The 21,093-nt window shown below is 39.8% G+C and overlaps 1 protein-coding gene across 9 annotated transcripts in view; it reads right to left on the bottom strand.

Annotated features, from left to right (window-relative positions):
• Positions 1 to 21,093, bottom strand: part of PTK2 (protein tyrosine kinase 2) — a 230,891-nt gene that overhangs the window by 42,036 nt on the left and 167,762 nt on the right. For 7 of the 9 annotated variants that reach the window (XM_054191983.1, XM_054191984.1, XM_054191985.1 and 4 more), the window contains 8 exons: positions 19,272 to 19,328; positions 16,650 to 16,747; positions 13,052 to 13,136; positions 10,395 to 10,495; positions 9,003 to 9,118; positions 7,355 to 7,455; positions 6,099 to 6,188; positions 4,562 to 4,766 (listed from right to left, as the gene is read on the bottom strand). In XM_054191983.1, the coding sequence (XP_054047958.1) occupies positions 4,562 to 4,766; positions 6,099 to 6,188; positions 7,355 to 7,455; positions 9,003 to 9,118; positions 10,395 to 10,495; positions 13,052 to 13,136; positions 16,650 to 16,747; positions 19,272 to 19,328 (853 nt within the window). Of the gene's footprint in view, positions 1 to 4,561; positions 4,768 to 6,098; positions 6,189 to 7,354; positions 7,456 to 9,002; positions 9,119 to 10,394; positions 10,496 to 13,051; positions 13,137 to 16,649; positions 16,748 to 19,271; positions 19,329 to 21,093 lie in introns of those variants that run through there. The other 2 variants (XR_008464916.1, XM_054191987.1) reach the window with 2 other exon arrangements.

Raw genomic sequence — 21,093 nt, 5'->3', positions numbered from 1 at the left:
AGTTGTAGAGAGCGGTAAGGTCTCCCCTCAGCCTCCTTTTCTCCAGGCTGAACAACCGCAGCTCCCTCAGACACTCCTCACAGGACTTGTTCTCCAGACCCCTCACCAGTTTCATTGCCATTTTCTGGACACACTCCAACACCTCATTGTCTGTCTTGTAGTGAGGGGCCCAAAACTGGAGACAGTACTTGAGGTGGGGCCTCACCAGTGCCAAGTACAGTCCTGTCTAGTCCAATCCAGTCCTACTCACCACACTGTTCCTGACACAGGCCAGGACACTGTTGGCCTTCTTGGCCCCCTGGGCACGCTGCTGGCTCATATTCAGCCGGCTGTCGACCAACACCCCCAGGTCCTTTTCCACCAGGCAGCTCTCCAGCCACTCTGCCCCAAGCCCGTAGCGTCCATGGGGTTGTTGTGCCCCAAGTGCAGGACCTGGCACTTGGCCTTGTTGAACCTCAGACCATTGGCCTTGGCCCATCGATCCAGCCTGTCCAGATCCCGTTGTAGAGCCTTTCTACCCTCACGCAGATCAACACTCCCACCTAAGTTGGTGTTGTCTGCAAATTTACTGAGGGTGCACTCAATCCCCTCCTCCAGATCATTGATGAAGATACTAAACAGAATTGTCCCCAACACTGAGCCCTGGGGACACCAGTCGTGACTGACCGCCAACTGGATTTAACTCCATTCACCAAATTTCCCCATACTGCCCTAATTTAAAGCCACTTTCATATGGACATTATTGCTAACGGTCACTGTCAAAGAGCAAAAGGCTAACAAAGCATTTTGCAACCTCCACCATGTATTTCAGGTATGTGCTAAAATAGTTCTTGGCAGGATGCAATGAAAGGAGAGGACTCAAACTACCCTGCCTCTTATCAGTTTTGTTCCTTTTATTTACAAGCAATATCAAGTCCCACATCAAATGCAGTCATGAAAAGGCTCGAGTCCAGTTCTCATCAGTTAATTATCTTACTGTTGCCATGAAACCAGACTTTAGAAGTATAAATAAGTCTCTTTTTTTTGGCATTCTTTATAGAGCTGTATTAAATAGGTGACCTGCAGTGCTGGGGGGCTAGTGGGGTCATCCACTCTGGTAAAACCTGTGCTGCTTCATCAGTGACCAACAGAGGGCCGGACTCACGCCCTTACCACAGCAGGGATACAACTGCTCTTTATTTTGCTATTTTCAGTAGAGAGAAAGCATAAGCAATAGGTACTTTATATAAAATTCATTCAATGATGCAGTGAAAAATGTCATCCAATTGCATTTTTAAATTAATGTAAATTAATGGTAAGGCTCAAAATTAAAATCCAACTTAACCTCCAGCACAAAACATTACCAACCAAAGGGACATTTAGTGCACGACCACCCACAAGCACAAGCCTGGGAGCTGATTTATAAGAAAGTCTGTGAGTACACTGATGTTAATTTGGCAACACACACCTGCAGCATACCAAACAGAGCAAAGAATAAATTAAATTTAATAATACATGCATGTAGGAGATAGTTACATGCATGGTTACAGCGAGCGCATGATTATAGTATAGTAAGTGCATGGTTATGGCAAGTGGCTAGGAGTGACTCTGAAGGGAAAAAGCGATATTGCATGATTTGGGTACAGTAAACACTTTGCAAAGGGCCTCTTATTTACCATGTAGTGCAAGACTAAAAATCTCTTCGACACGAAATCAGTAAGGCAACACATGCTTCCTGATTAAAATACCACAGATGCTAATTGTGGCCCAGTCAGTGACAGAATCGCAGGAGTAGCAGGGTAGCACCTCACTTTCCTGACTTATTCTCAATTTTGCCACCCCTTAAAATTGAAAAAAAGGACTCAGGATGAGAGGAGGAATTAAATTTGGAAATCCACAACCCGCCCATTTGTTTCTGTGTTTGCTGTGAAGACTAACTCACCCCTATCCACTTTGGACAGATCAAATGCTATAAAACATCAGGCCTTAACACTACCCTAATAACGCCGTATAAATTCTACAGAAATCAGCATCTTCGCATTGCACAAGCAGCTGCACGTAAAGCTGTGCAAAGCAGATGTTACTACGAAATGGGGAAAAATAACAGAGAACACACCAAATGCTTATGCTCCCATCAGTGCTATTTCAGATGCAGAAAAGAAGGTTTTTTCCCAAAGCCACGGACTTTTTCTCATTAAAAGAGAGAGGAATGTTGCACTACCGTCTCACTGGCTTCAAGCAAACAACTGCTCTGCTCTCAGCTTGAAAAGACTACCCTGGAGATGATCCAGAACGAGCAGCAGCAACACCACACAGAAAAGGCCACCAGGGAAATGGCTTGTTTTTGCAAGTTCATGGGAATTTGAGTTTTGAAACACAATCTTTCCTAGCTGCCTGAGAGCGCCTCATCGTACGGGAATTGGCAACCTTTCCAACGAGACTCTGCCTGCAAGCAGCGCAAAGAAGCCCTAAGGACGACCGTGCTGCCTAACTTCCAGGAGATAAAGGTCACCAGTTTGGAGTGGCAGAAAACTCTCTGCTTTGGCGCCAATAGAGTAAAAACTGGATTTTAGGGTTGCTGTGGCCCCAGGAGAGAGCCTGTCCTCTAAACAATGCTTCAAATCTCACAGCATGACTAGAGGAGCAAAAACCCACGCCCTTGGTGCAATTTTTCATCTAGAACCAGAGAATGGTTTAGGTTGGAAGGGACTCCGGGAGGTCTTCAGTCCAATCTGCTGGTACCGCTGAGCTCCACGCATGGCGAGGTCAGGTTGCTCAGAGCCTTTTCCAGTCAAGGTTTGAAAGTCTCCCTGCATGGAAATTCCAGAGTGTTTCTGGGCGACCTGTTTCAGAGCTTACCCCGCACACTGGGAAACATTGTGATTTGTAACTAAGGAGACTGCGCCTTGTTGCATGTCGTGAGCGTTGGTTCTCGCCCTCTGTCTGTGCATTTCTGAGGAGAGCCAGGCTCTTGGGCACTGGCCTCTCCTGTTTAACTGGTGATACCATTCCATGTCTCTCACTATTTTCCCCTCTCCCACTCCAGACTTACGCTGTTATAAGTGTTGCTGCCATCACGCTCTGTCTGAGTGCAACCTACATTCTGTTTCAACCCACAAAACAATTACTTTTACTCTGGATTTACTCATGCTCTTCCCTTGCTGGTGAGATACTCTCCCTGCCTGGATTTACACACCATACCCATCTTCCTAGTCACATTTTCTTTAGGGTTTCATTCTCCTCCATGCCAGTCAGCTGTAAGTTATCAGTACAATGTGACTGCAAATTAAAAAGAATCCTATTCTTCCAGAGCCAAAAAAAGAAAAAAAAAAGCCAGTTCCCACCTATTACCCAAATCACACAACCGCGTCATGTCTTTTCCTTGCAATCCCTACCAGGATTCCTTCCTTTGCAGTTAACTCCACACAGTCAATAGCGTAAGTTCTTTGTGAGAAGGGCTCCGTCAGCCTCTATCTATGTAAATTCTTAGTCTACCCAGGAGCTCCCAGAGTAACAGATGGCGGAATCATGCGACATTTTTAAGAAATAGGAAAAAACTTAAAGGTAGCTAAGTTATCCATACAGCTACTCCGAAACAGCATCATAATTATATTAAAATCGTCCTTTTTTAAAAACCACCTATGAATTATGTTGTACCATGAACAAGTGACAATGATATTACGAAAATAAAACATGCCCAAAAGCACAACTTTGGAAGAAGACATAAGATAAAACTGAAGAATTTGGCAATGAATTACAACAAATGCAAGAGTGGATTTACAGCATACAATACCTAGATATTGTCTGAAGTTTATATTGACTTAGGCAAAATAGATAAAGTCCCATAAAGTCCCAAAGCTGGTCACAAATATCAAATGTGTCTACACGATACAGCAGTGATGTTTCAAAGATTAAATATCACTCCCACTTTGTGGCTGGTGAAATGGAGATATGGAGGCTGGAATAAATTATTGCAGAATAACTAGGGTGTGAATTCAGACTGGTCTCAAAAGTGCGTGCTCACATTTATTCCAAGACAAACATCAGGTAGACCATATCCTGGTTTACAAAGGGCAAAGGAATTTCTAGTTAATGACGTTGCATTTAGTGCAGGATCTGCAATTGCACAGACACAGCTGCCACAGGGCAGCTAGTCTGCTACATATGTTATAACGGCACTCACCTGATGGTTCATTTATTTAAGAAAGGATACATTTCTACCCCAAAACCAAACACTGCACCTTTGACTAGGTAATCACTCTTAAATTCTTTCTACCTCCCTCCCCAAGAATTGTAGCATACATAGCTAAAATTATAAACAGATTGCTAGTAAAATATGAGGGTTTTCTTGGGAGAGAAAGGTGATTCATATTTACAGTTATTTGAATTTCTTGCCTAGTCTAATTTTCTCCAACAGATAAGGTCCAGATTTCCAAGAGTACCAACAACCTGGCCTTATGAAGATAAAACTTAACACACTATGTCTTGCATTTTCAATGGAAAGAATATACTGTAACAGAAGATACAGTGAAAAATAAATGCTTCTGAAGAAGGAAACGACCTTTCAGAAGTATAACCCTACCTGAGTTGTGCTTTAAGTTCAGTAAATCTGGGTCGTCTGCTAGGGTCGTACGCCCAGCACTTGGTCATAAGGCTGTAGAGGGTGGGAGGGCAGTTTGGAGGCATTGGGAGCCGCTCACCGTTCTCGATTCGCCCAATCACATCATTATTCTTCACTCCTTGGAAGGGCTTTACCCCATGCATTAGGATCTCCCACATACACACACCTGAGAAACACACACACAAAAACGTTTTCCCCAGCGTGAGCAAACAAAATAACCCATTAAAAAAGAAACAAACCCCAATTTTGCAGAACCAAACAACGCAATTTCTTCTGAAATGTGTAGCTGGCGAATCAGTTTGACTTACCGGCTGGCAGCAGAGAGGAGTGATGTGCGGTAGGATTACGCACACGGGATCAACCTGAGCTATTTATGAGGAAGCATGACCCACAGCTGGCTCATGGCAGCCCGGCTTCACATTTCACTACCTTTTACCTATTGTAAATCAGAACGGTTGCTCATATTCAAATCTACCCTTTTACGAAGTAGCATGAGCTGTGTTTGCTTTTCCCTTTGACTAGTTCCAACGGGCTTGTTTGGACACGTAGAGTGCATTATCACTGTGAGGGTGTTTCAACGCTGGCATCAATCCAATTTTTTTTTGTGCTGAAACTAGGTAATAAAACAGTTTCTGCTGAAACTGTGTTAAAAGCACAAAGGGGAAAGTGGTCTGTCAGTTTAGAATTGGCCAGAATGTTCCACAGACTTCATTTTTCTAACTCTGTACTAGTTTTCTTCAACCTATTACAAACCTGCTAAAATTCACATGCCCTTCACTTAAAACATTCAAATTTTATTTTGTAAAAAGGGTGAACCCTTACTCGTTTGTCGTGCTCTTATTTCAAGCCTCATCATCTTTGCTCCCTTACGCAGCCTGTCTTTGCTCTGTCCATCCAGACCAGCAGTCTGGACCAGTCTGAGTACAGGCGATCAGATTCATATAAAAACTTGCATATTTAGGAAAAAAGATCAAGGCTTCAGGATATTCCCATTTACCCTTATTCTAACTCAGCTTCTGGTCATGTTTTGTAAGCTAGCAGGAACTACGACAGACCAATTAAGTGGGAACTTAGCATTAAATATCTGGAAGCAGGACATGATGTAGGCTGATCTATTCACTAAGCAAGGAAGCAGGCACATCACCGTAAAAGAAGTAGTGAAAATATAAAATAACAGAAACAACAACGGTATATCAAAAAGAAATCAGAAGGAAAAACGACAGTAAAAAAAAATCATCTCCGTTATGACTATGACCTAATTTCCTTGTACCTTCATTTCTGGCGGCTTCTTACTAGAGGCGAAAAGGCACGTGAAACTTTAGGCTTACTAAGTAGAAAAAGGAAAGAAAAATAGAGAGATGGAAAATGTGCTGGAAGAAAATGGATTTTCAGAAAGTCCGGTAAAACCAGTGCCAAATATCTGGAAATTATTCATTTACAGAAGTTAAAATAAAACATCAAGACACTTGAGAAACCCCACCGTTCGGTACTCACTTACCAAACATCCACACATCGCTCGCTGAGGTAAACCGTCGGAAGTTGATTGACTCTGGAGCCATCCATTTAATAGGTAATTTTCCTTTGGAAGCTATTGGGAAGGCAAGAGAAGGCAGGTTTTTATTCCTACCACTGAGCTCAAACACAGATTTTGTTCCTCTAGACAGAGAGAAGAGCAGCACTTCGCCTAAATATTCGGACTGATTGAGCTCTTGCAAGTTTTAAGTTAATTCTTATTTCAAGATGCAACTATTGCGGTTAAGAAGGTACCGGTATGAAATCCGAAACAGTCACAAAATCTCAGCAAGGGAGTAGGTGTTGTTAAATGATTCATCAAAAAAAAGGGTAGGTTGTTTGGCCTTACATAAAACAGAAAAAAGAACCAACAAAACCACAATAATTCCCCAAACCTCCCAATAAAGCCCCTGATAACAAACCCCAAAAGCACAAGAAATGATCATGTCAGAAAGCATTCCTCCTCTCCTCTCAGCAATTAAACTGACGGTATGTAGCTCACAGCGGTATGAGACAAATGAAACAAGGAAACATAATAAGTGTAAGGGGACAGATAAAGGCTATATTAAAATATATGTCTGAAACTAGAAATACACTGAAGATCAGATTTATGGTTTCACAATATACACCAGATACAAAATGCTCCTGTTGGTACCCTACAAGCATTCTCTCCTCTCCTGCTGCGTTTCCCATCTATCAGGCACTGCAGGACACCCCACAGCTGCTGGAGCCACTTAAGACCAGCGTTCCATCCAAAATGGGGGGAAAAGTAGGCTTCAAAGACTTTTTTGTACTGAACCTCCCTAGTCCAGCGGCATCTGAAGTACACAGCACGCAGCGACAGCACAAACTCAAAATTTAACCACAGGTAACCTTGGGCTCATTGTAGGCTATATTATGCCATGAGTATGAATATTATCTCAAATAAGCCTTAAATGTGGGTAATCTTCTAAAAATTGTTAAGAAAAGCACTATTAGCTTATCCTTAAAAATGGAATTTTACCTACACATGAATTTCCTACTTTTTGCAACTTAAATCAGACCTTGTGAACCTTCTCCCTAAGCGTACCCGTAGGAATTTACTGTCATCTATTAAATTGTTTAATAGCTTGCCTTTTTATACACGTACAACGGCTAGACCAAGAAAATCTGGTTAATTCCTTTTGACAACAAAAGGATCGCTATTGTGGAGGCATTTGTGTTCTAAGAGGCCTGCAAGAAGGATCCAGAGTGTCAACTTACCTTTATAGTAAGTACTGTCTTCCATGTATCGGGATAAACCAAAGTCACCTAATTTCACACAGTCAGTGGCAGACACCAGCACGTTTCTAGCAGCAATGTCCCTGCCAAACAGAGGAGATATTATTTCTAGTAATTAAAAAAATTGAAGTGGTGAAATAATATTTGGAAAAAAGTTATTAAAACCCAGAAGTATCAAACAACTTTGAGCGGACTGAATTATTTTTCTAGTCATGCTTTGGGTGTGCATGTACAGGAAAAGATAACTACGTATTTGTCTACTGATTCTGAGAAGTTTGCAGAGATGCTGCAGTACGTTTGATCCTTATCCGTAACAGCTGTCATCTGAAAGTACAACCATCCGTGTCAACATGAGAGGAAAAAGTTTTATTCTTCATCTATTTAAATGTCACAGGCTAAAAGTTTTTAGCAATTAGAGTTGGTGGAAAAAAGAAAATCTGCCTCCAGACCCTGCAAAAATAAGGAATCGGTTCAAGATCTCAGTCCTGTACGAGGCTTCCTAATAAGGAGCTCGGTTTTTGGCGATGCCACAAGGATGATGAAAAGACTCGAGCATTTTTCTCCCACACCTTCCCAGGTGAGACGGCCCGCCGCATGTGTCTGTTGATTCTGGATTTCAGCAGGTTGACTAAGTATGGACAGATTTAGCTTTGAGCAGGGAAGTAAGTTCAGCAAACAGCACTGCTGCTTTCCCCCGTTTCAGTACAGCATGAACAAGTTCTGTTTCGAAATTTCATTTCTAGAGTTAAAATAAACAGCAACTTGGCCAAAATTCAAGTGTCTTTAACAATTTTAAGGGTCTGTTATTTACAATGTTTTTATATACATATCTATGTATATAGACATACCTAATACTTACATATACCTGTGTTTGTATGTACAATGCATACAACACACATAATTTGAACGTAAGTATTTAAAAACAAATAAAATGCTAAAGTTCAAAATTAAATGGTACATGATAATTGGAGTGCCGTGAACTTTTAACTGCATACAGGAAGAGGCTAAAGCCAGTCTCTTCTCCCTAGTAGGCTCATGTAAAATTCAAAACGCACCTAGAAGGAAATTTAGGCTCACTTTCTGATTAAGCAAGTACTTGTGTTTTATAAATATTTTGTTTTCTCTGTTCTTCACTTAAGAAGGTGGTGGTCCCTTGTTTTGCTTTGCTGTATTTGGAAGATTGCAGTTGACTCGCAGCTTTAAAAAATATTGTAACCGCAAAGCAACAACTCGGCTGAAAGCCATTCTGATTAAAATCCGGCACCCTCCCCGAGTCAATCCTGGCGTGGGCCAGCAGGTGTCACTCTTGAAAAGGGTGTAAATTTGGTGACAGCATTTAAAAAAACCATGACATACTAACATGGAGACTGCCATAAAAGAGGTAAGTGGATTTTAAGAGTTTGAAAGTATCGCTGCTACACATTCATGCTAAATCAAGTAAAAGAAACACAAAAGAAAGGTTTCAAAGAATCCAATTACGTGTTGTAAGCGTTTTCTCTTCGCTTGAGCAAGTGTATCTAATAGCCAGGATACTGCCAGTCAAAAATCTAAGACAGCTCGTATTCCCATAGATTTCAAGTCGTTATGTATAAAAATACACTCATACACATATATAGGTATAAAATCTTACCTATGTACAAATCTTTTGCTCTCTAAGTAGGCGAGTGCTGTGCTAAGCTGGTGAGCGTAGAGTATCAGAGAGGCCAGATCCAAGCTGTATTTTCTTACTTGCAAAAATGATCTCAACTTTTTGCACCAAGAAGGAAAAAAAGGAGACAAGTTAGGATGAAAAAACAATGAATGTGAACAAGGCACATCTCAAATTGTAAAGTTCCTTAATGTTCCTTTAAGTTCCTTCCTTAAGACTGGATGAGAAAAGAAAATGACTTCCCATGAAGAAGTCTGACTCGGCGTTAAATTCAAGCAGGTTTTTTCTACATGAAAACCGTTAGCCAAAGAAACAAACAAAAATCTGTGCATTGTGTGCAGGCTCTGTGTGAAGACTGAGAGCATCTGCTGCCGCTGTTCCAGAGTAAAGCACTTGTGGACTTCTTATGCATTCTTCCCTTGAGAACTGCGCGCGTTTCTGGCCAAAATAATTTCAGAACAAAACCGTACACACAACAACCCGAACACCAATTAGATCAGCACTTTTTTGGAAGCATTAATTTTAATCTACATTTGCTACAACAACTGGATATAGCTCAGAGTGGCCAATATCAACGCAGAATTTTTAAAGGCTTCCTAGTAGAAGGCAGTTAAGACCTAATGGAAGGTGGCACTGGAGTCACCTTAGAAATTAAAACATGGCTTTGGCAAGTGATTTGGGCACTGGAAAGGAAATCTGTCAGTTTTTGACACAAAATGACTTCTCCACTACAGGTTTTTCTGCCTTTTTTTTTCCCTTGGACAACATATCGCAGTTTGGTAATTACAATGACTGCTTTGCAATGCAACGCAGTATTACTTCAGCTCACATTTTCAGAAACATGTAGCTCAAAAAACCAAAATTATTATAAAACCTGAGAGCTAGTTTTGTTAAAACCACTGATCCAAAAGACATAATAATAGGAAAGTCATCTCCTCTAGGGTCTCTGCTGCAGAAGTTGTACAGAAAAAACCCCACAGAAATTCAGTGTTCCAAGGGAAAACGCAGTATTATTCAGTAAGGATAAAAGATGTACCACATAATTTCACTTCTCAAAGGTATGTTTGCAGATGCTGTTTAAATGCTATTGCATTATCATCATCTTGACCCAGGTCATGCTCTCATTCTGGAACAGCAACTGAAGTTCTCTGAAAACAATGACTGAATGACTTTGGTATGAGCTAATGCAGTTCCCTCCGTGGAGGAGTTTGGTCAAATTCTGACACTCCTGTTTCTGAGTCCATGATTCTACAAAAAAGTATGATACCACATTTGAGGAGAGCGCCTTTGCTGAGAAGTGGTTTTTTAGTCTTTTGTAAAGGTATCTGCGAGCTTAAAGAGACAAGACCAAAGTTGTACCAGGATTTTTCATACCTCTCCAAGCGTACAGAGCTCCATGATTATCCAAACTGGGTTCTCTGTAATAACTCCAATGAGCTTCACAATGTGAGGATGATCAAACTGACGCATTGTTACTGAAAGGAAAAGAAACGAGACGGTGTGTTACACAAAACCTTTTTTTTTTAAATAAAAACAAAAAAGTCACTTAAGAAGCATTTAGTCTAGGACCAGAAAATATAATCACAGTTCTGCGGGACTTGAAACAACTGCCTGGAAGCAATAACGTCTGGTCATTTAATGTTCCGCATTTAAGTATGAAACACTGCATGCTTTAGTAAACTGCTGTGGAAGGTGCAAGTCAAGTCAGGTTCTCTGGCTCTTCTGCCCTGGCTGAGCATAACATAAATTAACATAATGACCTATTAATCCAGTGCATGACCAATTAACCTGTGCCTTCCTATCGGAAGAGGAGGAAGGAGAAAACGGTACGTACAATTCAATGTCTGAGAAAAACGTGTATCAGTTTATGACATCGACAAGAATCTCATTTAATCATTGTGTTCACATCTCATTTTATTTTCCATGGACTTAATTAACTTTTCAGTCTCAGCAGTGCAGTCACAGTGCATTTTATGCAGTAAGGCATACAAATCACGGAATCATATAAAGGTTTGGGTTGGAAGAGACCTTAAAGATCACCCAGTTCAAACCCCCCTGCCCTGGGCAGGGACACCTCCCACCAGACCAGGCTGCTCCAAGCCCCATCCAGCCTGGCCTTGAACACCTCCAGGGATGGGGCAGCCACAGCTTCTCTGGGCAACCTGGGCCAGTGTCTCACCACCCTCACAGGAAAGAATTTCTTTCTAATATCTAATCTATATCTCCCCTCTTTCAGTTTAAAACCGTTACCCCTCATCCTACCACTACACTCCCTGATCCAGAGTCCCTCCCCATCTCTCCTGTAGCCCCTTTAGGTACTGGAAGGGGCTCTAAGGCCTCCCCGGAGCCTTCTCTTCTCCAGGCTGAACAGCCCCAGCTGTCTCAGCCTGTCCTCACAGCAGAGGGGCTCCAGCCCTCGGATCATCTTCGTGGCCTCCTCTGGACCTGCTCCAACAGGTCCATGTCCTTCTTGTGCTGAGGCCCCCAGAGCTGGAGGCAGCACTGCAGGGGGGTCTCAGCAGAGCGGAGCAGAGGGGCAGAATTCCCTCCCTTGCCCTGCTGCCACGCTGCTGGGGATGCAGCCCAGGATGCGGTTGGCTTTCTAGGCTGCCAGTGTACATTGCTGGCTCGTATTCAGTTTTTAATCCACCAGTAGCCCCAAGTGCTTCTTCTCAAGGCTGTTCTCAATCCACTCATCACCCAATCTGTATGTGTGCTGGGGCCTTGTTGAACCTCATGAGATTCGCACAGTCCCACTCCTCACGCCTGCCAAGGTCCCTCTTGATGACATCCCTTCCCTCCAGAGTATCACCCAACTCTGCCTCTCCAGATGTTGGATTTGGGCCTTTTGAAGAATGCTGTTAAAAACTAGGAGTCAGTATCTTCTGAGAGAGTTTGCAATCTGAACCCAAACAAGAGAAAGGTAACAGATAGGAATTAAAATTAAAAAAAAAAAAAAAAAAAAAAAAAAGGAAAGAAGAAATGGCAAAACTATTAAATCAAAATTGAAAAGCACTATTTATCTGTCTACGACGTTGGCATTTCCTAATCTGTCAAGCTCAAAGCACAATAAGGAGCATTCAATGAGCAATTATTTTTCTACATTGTTAAGAGACAGCAGCCTACCTTTGACTGCTAAGTTATTACTATACACGATGGTATTTACTTTTCCAACAGCCAGAAATGTAATGGAAAAAAACTATAGTAATTTAAGAAAAATCTGACATCCCAAACCAAGAAGCCATTAACTATGAACACAGCTTTTCTGAACAATTAGAAAAAATATCCTTGAACAAAGGAAGAGTGAATAAAAGTATACTGTAACATCTGTCCACAACCGAATAATTTAGTGATATAATACAATAGCTTCACAAGATTTATAGATATACAATAGTAGAGGATAACAGGCAAAAGTTAAGGCCTAAGTCTCATATTTTAATGTGCTTACAAAACCAAACAGCAAAGAAATCAGTAACTACAACATTCTTATAGTTGTTTTCTGTTCGTATTCACCTCAACAAAAAGCCTTCCTCCAGGTATGAAATGTACAGTTTGGGGAATGCAATATTTCTGGGCAATTAGGTAGAAAATTGGTTTTTAATTCTGAATTTTCAAAACAGATCTCTCTTAGACACATAATTTTTAGCACCTTCGTTAACAAAGACAACCACCTGACCTTCTAAAGTAATAAACTGAAACAAGTGCTGAGTTTTTTTTTTTAATTCATTAAGGAGGAAGAAGAAAATAGAGGATCAGATCTTTAATATTCCAAAACTGTTTCTGAAGCCTTGCAGGAGTCAGATATCACAGTTCAGTTCAGAAAAATCAAAAAACTCACATATAATCATATACATGGGCTATGGAAGGACGTAAAGCGGTCTTCCTGGCACACATTGTAGGAGAGAAAAAGGTCATGCGACATATTAATAACGAGATTTACATTAGTGGCAGAAGTTTCTGGCACAGATGGCTGCAGTCTTTGCAAGGAATGGTTACAGAAGCTACCCAAAAATAAGTATTTTAATACTCACAGGCTTCTTGTAAGAATTTTTCTCTAACGCTGTCTGAGGTGCAGTTTTTACACGTTTTGATTGCAACAGCCATAGCTGGATTTTCCTGAAAGACATTATTGAGAAATAACTGAAATACAGCCCACCAAAAGCCAAGCCTGTCAAAATTCGAGCAAAAATGCTTTAGAGAAAAAGACCATTAACTAAAATATCTTTAGTTAAGAAATTACATTTTGAAAGCTTCAGTGTTGAAATATTATTATAATCAAGACACCTAGTGTACAACGTTTACATCTAATGCCCCATGGAAATATTCAATCTGTTTTAAACTATGTTAAATCGTACAGAAATTATGTCAAAAGATAGTAAGCTTAACTGAATAGTACTCTAAACTTTTTGTGTCATTGAGGATGGCAAACTCTTGTCGATATTTAGCAAAAGCAGAGGAAGCAGGCAGATACATGCCTAAAACCACACTTGGCTTATGCAAGGAAGCAACCTGGAAAGCCAAATAAAGGACTTTTTGTGGCTCTTGCAGGGCAAAGACCGGCTACAAGTTTGAACTCAAACTACAAAGGAAAGTAAAATAAAGATTTTGCATATTGGCTTCACAATCAGTTATATCAAGGGCTTAAAAGCGAGTTCAACAGAACACACGTATTCAAAATCAGGAACAGATTTTACCACATGATTGCTTATCCTCTGAATACTGAAAAACGAGGAGCGCTCGGACAGCCCAAAGGAGGCCTCTGAGCTCCGGCGGCATCTTTCATCTTCTCTTGCTTTGGTGTTTTTCGAATACCCTTTCCATAAGTTACAGACAAGCGTTTTTCTCCTGAAAAGAAGCTTTAGGTGTTCGAGCTTCACTAGCGTTCAAAACGCCACGACTTACTTAGAAAATGGTATTTTTACAACACAGTGTATCCCCACGGCACCATGCGGTGCTCAGATGTTCACCCATACAACTTCTTAATGCCTTGAAAGCAGCCAAAGTGTTTTAAAATTAAGCTTCTACATTGGCTATAGGCCTGCTCGAGGGCTAGTAGGCCTTCCTTCCACCTGGGAAACCGGGAATTGTGCATTGTTTAATGGGAAGGTTACACATTAACCTTTCCCCAGAAGGCTAAAGGGTTAATGTACGTCCTCACTTAGTTCTTTAGAATAAGATTTATATTTTTCAGGCTTAAATGTCTATTTTCTAAGTTACTCACAACATCGCTCTTCAAGCTGACTTTGCAGGAAAATACTGACTAAAACCTTCTCTCACACGCAAACAGGTAGTTAGAAAAACAGTAGATAGAAAAACAGGTGGTAAACTGAGATGATTTTATTCCCTTCTGAAATCAGCATTCAATAACCAACCCTGGCTGAGACCTCTGGAGACCAGCAAGACCAATCCCTCTCCTGGTGTTGAAGTTTTTGAAACACCTCATAACCGACATGAGCATCAAAAGGAAGAGTTTCAGTGTCTGCAACCAGCAAAGGCTCCAAACATTTTGCAAAATAAATACAGGAGAAGGCCTGAAATAGGAGTTTGCCGATGTTTTGTTTTCAGATAAGGAGACAAACCAGTGAGGACAGATCAGACTGGCAACACTTCACGTACTGAGCAGCAAATGCTATTTTAAATGACACTTCTGGATTAATCCCACAGTAAATCAGCCTTTAAAGACAGTATCATTTGAATTGCTTACATCTGAGCAATAGGATGCTATACGTACACATACATTTTTCCATTTGGTACCCTATAGATACAGGCTGGCTGTGATATTTCAGGAATACCTGGCAGTAAGCAGCATTTGAGAAGAGGTGGATGCCGCACAATCACTAGAATAAGAACTTTGCAAGTGCAATGAACAAGGATAAATGAGATTTTTCAGATTCAAACTTCAGGTAGCGGAACAGGAGGTCAGAAATCTTACGTATGTTTTTGCACGTGAGCTGAATATTTACAAGGATGGAAACGCTATCATGTTATTGTAACTAATCTTTTATCTAGTGTTAAGATTTCTTCCAAAAGTGTAACTTACACTCTGACTAGTACAATAAAATTTAATCATCGTACCTTTCTGTTTTCCCTTCCCACATTCAAGTGTCTTAGACGTAGTAAAATGTTATTAATGAAAGCAATCGGGAGATTGCCATTTAAAAAACTCATACTAGACACAAGATGACTGAATAAAATCTGTTTTCCAATTCAAGAAAAAGAACGGAGAGAGACAGCATATTCCAAACAATAGTCCCTAAGAAAAGGGGGCTTTAATTGGTTTTATAGAGCATTAGATTTATCCACTGTGCCCCAAGTTCAGTGAAATATTACTCCTCAAGTACTCCTGTTAACGTGGACAGGATTAAATGAAAAATAAGAATCTCCCTTCATGCAAAGAATATCAGATATGCTTTTGTAAATGAAGGTATCGGAATAGACTTCAAACTTGTCTGAAATAGATAGCATTTATCGTTATTTATTTACTTAAATATTGCATTAAAGATTTGTTTATTTAATGCACCGAACCCAGGGCCCTAACCAGCTGTTTCTGCGAAATACCGTTTCTGAAGTCAGAACTAGACTGTTGTCCACATGAATTATTACTTCATCCAGAAGAAAATAATCCAGACACTTAATCCAAAATCCAGACACTTAATTTCTCCAAATGAGAAATAAATCTTCATTTTACACTTGCAAAATTCATTTATTATAAGCTCAAAACTGGTTGAAATGAAATAGTTTTCCAGCTTTCTCTTGTTTTTTTTCCACAAACTTAATTTTTCATCCATTTAAATTGCAATCTTAATTTTTGTAGCTGCAGTCTAGAAGAAACACATAAGGACCAGTCCAAATTACACAAGTCCCACCAGCCTCACTGGTTTCACTCAGGAGACTTTTGTGCATTGGGGTTTTGCTGGATCAGTGTCCAAGTATTTTCTATCTTTTCTTTCAGGAATAAGTATTAATTTTATTAACACACAAGCTTCTTTGGGAGAGATCTAGTGAGATGCGCACTGGAGAAGCAGATGCATGTGTTTAACATTATTGTCCCCCAGTTGTGGGGTACTGATTTCTTCTCTATGTCAGCAGAGAAGTTACATTCGCTAATTCTGACACAGTTGGCAGCTTCTGCACTGAACGCTGAACCTAAACCCAAGTCAGGCTGAACACCAATAAATAATGTTTTTAACTCTGGAAAAGGTTCTAAAGCACTGATTGCTCACTAGGGGAGCGTGGCCAAAGGGACGCGTACTCACCATGCTTGGACACACTCAAAATAAAGAAGAAAGTGTATTGCTGGGGTGAAAAGCAACGACTTCTAATTCTGACTCAGCCACTGGCTTTGGGACAGTCCTGAATCATTTATTTGGCTCTTTTGGTTCCTTTCCTGAGCTGTAAGAAAGGGGGATATAGGAGCAGCAAAACTACTCTGGAGCTAGTTTTCTACTTATCTGAAACGTGGGGTATATTCTCTACATGCTGATTACGCAGAAAAATAAATAACAAGGTCAATTTTTATTTTTTCTGGAAGACTCAGACCAAGGCAGCTAAAGAATACATTTATTTTTTATTTTATTTTTTAAATAGAAAGCTTTTGTTGTTTATTTTTATTTCAGAAGTGAGGCTTACCGGACTCATGTAAACTCCTTGGTGTACATCTCCAAACTGTCCTTCACCGATGCAGCGCCCCAGTTCAATTCTCTCCCTTTGAATTTCATAATCTCTGGCTATAAGAATATAACGCACTTAAAATATCAAATTTCTGATGCAGGGCAAAGAAATAATCCACAAGATACAAAACTCAAAGTAAGTCACTCGAATGTCTCACAGATGAATAACTACAATTAACATTTGCTGCACACCAACCTAGACAAATGCCGTGTACACACAGTGGAAACCTCTTAAACAAACGTTTGACTCCAAGCAATGAAAAAGGAATTGCGAAATCCAATTTGCTAAATTAACTACTATGCATTATTTATTTCAACGCAATAGACATAATTGAATCCTTCTCAATTATAGTTAGTAAAAGACAATACAAATAGCCTAGGGCAATACCAATTATATTAAACACAGCCTCAGCGCGCTCATCCCTATATATGTTTAAGAGAACTCCACTATGCGGTATTTTAGATTTTGGAACCATCAAATGAGCCCGGAGAATTTTTAAAGAGGTAACTGCAAGAAAAAAATACAGGAACAAGAGCATGGCAAATAAAGACAAAATGAACGAGCAAAATTTTGAGAGCACTACACCTCTATCAGTGTGTAACTGAAGTAAAATTGAGATGTTTTGTGGACTTACGCAATTTTGTTAATTTAGTGGTTTAACCGACTGCGAATATTACTGATAAAAATGGCTCAGTACTTCAGCAAAACATTTAATCAATTGCAATTGAATCGCTTCATTTGCAATTTAATTTCTAGCAGACACAGAAAAATATTTCAGGAATAGCAGAAAAGCATGTGCAGTATATGTTTTCACCTCTACTTGTACAATTCAGAGAAAAAAAATATAATCAACCAGCTTAGGACACCACGACTGATGATTTTGACTTCATTAACACTACGGAAATAATGTCATCTAGAGCTGGATAAGAAAGTGATAAATGCCTTTTTAATTTCTTTTTTTTTAAAGTACTGCATTTTCCTCTTTAAAATCCCAAAGCTAACTGGTTTAACTATAAATAAAGAATGTTTATTAAATGAAAGTGAATAGTAAACTTAAAAATTCCACATCATTCCAAATTGCAAGCATACAAGGATGGGTAAAGGGTCTCCTGTTACCTTCATCTATTCCATAGCTTTCTGCAGTGCAATTAAGAGAAAAATCAAACGCTTACTTAGATAAAGTTTCTCAAAATCAAGACAAGGACAAACATTTTTTAACTTTTTTTTTTTTTTAAAATGAAGAAATATACTGATGCAATTTTAAGTTTACATTAGCAGAAGTCACAGGTCTGTTCTTGTGATCTTTACTGACTCAGTCCTTGGAGAGCTGAACACTTGAGTTCACTTCAACCCGGCAACGCACGTAATGAATTTCACTGCAGCAGCCCATCTCCTGGGCCTGGAACTGAAGGCATACTTAAGAGTTCAGCAGCATCCAAGGCTGGGCCCACAAGTAATTACTTTCATGAGAATTTAAATGAAAATATTAAGGAAAAAAAACAAACCCCACACGAAGTTAATATGTCAAGAAAAAAATATAATTTATCACAGTACTTTCTGATCCTGCAATTATTTCAGTGGAATCATGTAGTGACTTACTGCAAAACATTCAAAACACACTGTTTATTTCTGGAAAACATATATTCTTGCTTTTCAAATATTTATGTTCAAATATATATGTTTTTCAAAACATATATTCTCGCTTTTCAAATATTTTCCACAGTAGCGGAAACTGTGCTGGAAACACGGAGGTGATCATGAAACATTCCTGCCACATGGTAAACTCCAGAAATCCTTGAGGAGATTGATGGTTCTTCAGCAGAATGTGGTACCAGCTTACCACCATCCACCCCTCCTACACTAACGACACCCCACATTTGTGCAGGTCGGCTTATCGACCGATTGTCTACTTCTAGAGAAACCCTTGGCTGCCAAAACACAACTGCAATTTTGCAGACGCAACTTTTAAAATCAGAATACTAGAATTCCACGTTAAATTAGTTAGCCTTGACAGATTAAGATTATATTATAATTCAAATACGCCGTAAGACAAAATCCTTGTGGCCGCTCATGCATCAGTTTTTTGACTTCAAAGATGAAGACTCAGAAGAACTTTGCATTTTTATTTTTGTTCCTGAAGTCGTTCATCTTTAACAAAATTGCATGTGGTACAGATGACTTTCCTCTACCAAGGAATTTGAGAGCAGCAAGTCTGTCCTAGAGCGAGAGTGAGATACAGTTCGACACCGACACACACGAGCTTTACGAATGGTTTGCTCTTATCACAGAAATCTTACCCATTCTTTAAGCGTTGTGTTCAGCATCACAATCAAAAAAATGCACATTTTGAGACATAAAAGGAATTTCACTGTGAAGTCACTGGCAGCAGCAAACCAGAATTTGGTTTTATTTCCTTCAAAACTTGAACTTGAAAAACACCGAATCTAGCAGTTTCCAAAACATCATAAAGAATATTTTCTTTGCGCACATATTACTTAAGGCTGAAAGACAAGATTCAGGCCCTGCTAAACCAAAGAAGCTTTAGGACAGAAAAGTTCCCAGGTTAACTACCGTACTTACTTGATGGCATTGTGTAAGTGTCTTCTTCATCTATAATCTCTGCATAGTCATCTGTCTCTGTAAAGGGAGGAATTGAAGAATTTCGGGAAAAGCAGATGAAAACAATTCTCCAGAACAATATCTCCAATTTATCAAGGCTGATATGTCGCAACCCCCAACCTCGACATTGCTGGGACGCATTTACAAAAGCATGAATAAAAACTTGCTCATGCATAATTTATGGTATGATAATGACCTCAGCGCCAATTATACTACGTCACATAGAAGCATTCATCAAGGAGTAAAATGAAGACTCATTCGTATTCAAAAAAGTTCTGTAACTGAAACCCATCTAAACTGTTGACTCAAAAAGAAAATCTTTTTAACTGCAAATTCCACTGCGGTAAGGAGAAAACATTACTAATGGCTTAAATTGTTTTACTTTCAATCAAGTGTGAATAATAGTTTGCTAGTTTTTAATGTCAAACATGCAGAACAGCCAGTAAAGATGTTCCAGGGCAGCATCTACCTACTGTCGGTGTGGCAAGGTGAGTTCTTTTCCAGAGTCTTCTACAGCAAAAAGATCGTTTAAGTCACACTCTTGCCTTACACCCATTTTTCTCGCATTAGTCTCACTTTTCCTTGTTTAGTGGAAATTCACCACCAGTTTTGCAGTCAAGAATCAACATCTCATGGACAGTGTTTGAAAACAACCCATTCTCAAAATTTTCAGAAAAAGAACAGTCTATTTCTTCCTCTGTTTAAAACTTATGACTTTTAACGTCATCTGTTCTCAAAGTGGTTTAAATGGTGTCAGGTCACATCAGAAGGTCCTTCTCTTGCTCTAAAGAACTTCCAGCGTGCGTAGGTCATTTCCTAATGGTCAGATAAATTCCTCCGGGGGTCACAAAACCAGTCCACAAGAGTGAGATAATTTTTCACTTCAAGGCCCTTAAACTCCACTCGCCAACTTCAAATGCACAGAGAGAGAGTCTCAAAATTGAGTAATTTTAAATCCAGTATGTGGTTTTCAGGGTTGGTTTCAGGTGACCACATATTGGGCTGCCTCTGAAAGCTGTGAGTTACTCCTCCTTTTTCCCCATCTGCCCTGGAGCATACATACATCCCTAATACTCCCTGCACCCTGCAGAGGTTCTGAATGGAGAATGGGACAAAGCCACGGTGAGACGGGAAGGAAGGATGGGATGACCCTTTTGGGACAGCCCTCAGGTCAACCAACTTAAGCCAACTCTGAAACCAGAGCAAGGCTCCTAAATATTATAGACATACACAAACAAGAGGCTTAATTTTCATACAAACTGCATATTCAACAATTAGGAAACTACAGGTTGCCTATAATCTTTGCAGTTCAACACACTTCAGTGAGTAAACGTAGTTTTATGATCCTAACTTTGTACTACTTAAATAAAATTAAAGCTATTTTTCTTCCAAACTCCTGTAGGAATACACCGTGTCTTGTAAAAACAGAATCAGGAAATTCTATGCCATTTAAATTTTTGCCAGGCCGTTTCTATTTAGGACACAGCAAAACTGAGTCACCTCATGAAAGTTTGATTAATTACAGAGACAGTGCACACTTCCAAACAGCCAGCGTACTCCAGAGGCACTGATCCCTTTCTTGGTATGTTTTTTTCTCCCTAAACTATAAACTAAAGTTTTTGTAGAAAATAAGCCCCGGGTTGATCTAAAAAATAAGCTCCTGTTTGAAAGAAACCGTTAGCACAACACCAATGTGATGGGGATAAATCACTCTGCTTCCTTGTAATATTGTGGTAAGACGTTTTTAACATTTATTTAGTGTGATATATATCAAATGTTGTTA

Source organism: Rissa tridactyla, chromosome 2 (genome assembly GCF_028500815.1).
Source record: "Rissa tridactyla isolate bRisTri1 chromosome 2, bRisTri1.patW.cur.20221130, whole genome shotgun sequence".
Taxonomy (NCBI): domain Eukaryota; kingdom Metazoa; phylum Chordata; class Aves; order Charadriiformes; family Laridae; genus Rissa; species Rissa tridactyla.
The sequence above is the reverse complement of the archived record's forward strand: the minus strand, read 5'-3'. Positions and strand labels throughout refer to the sequence as shown.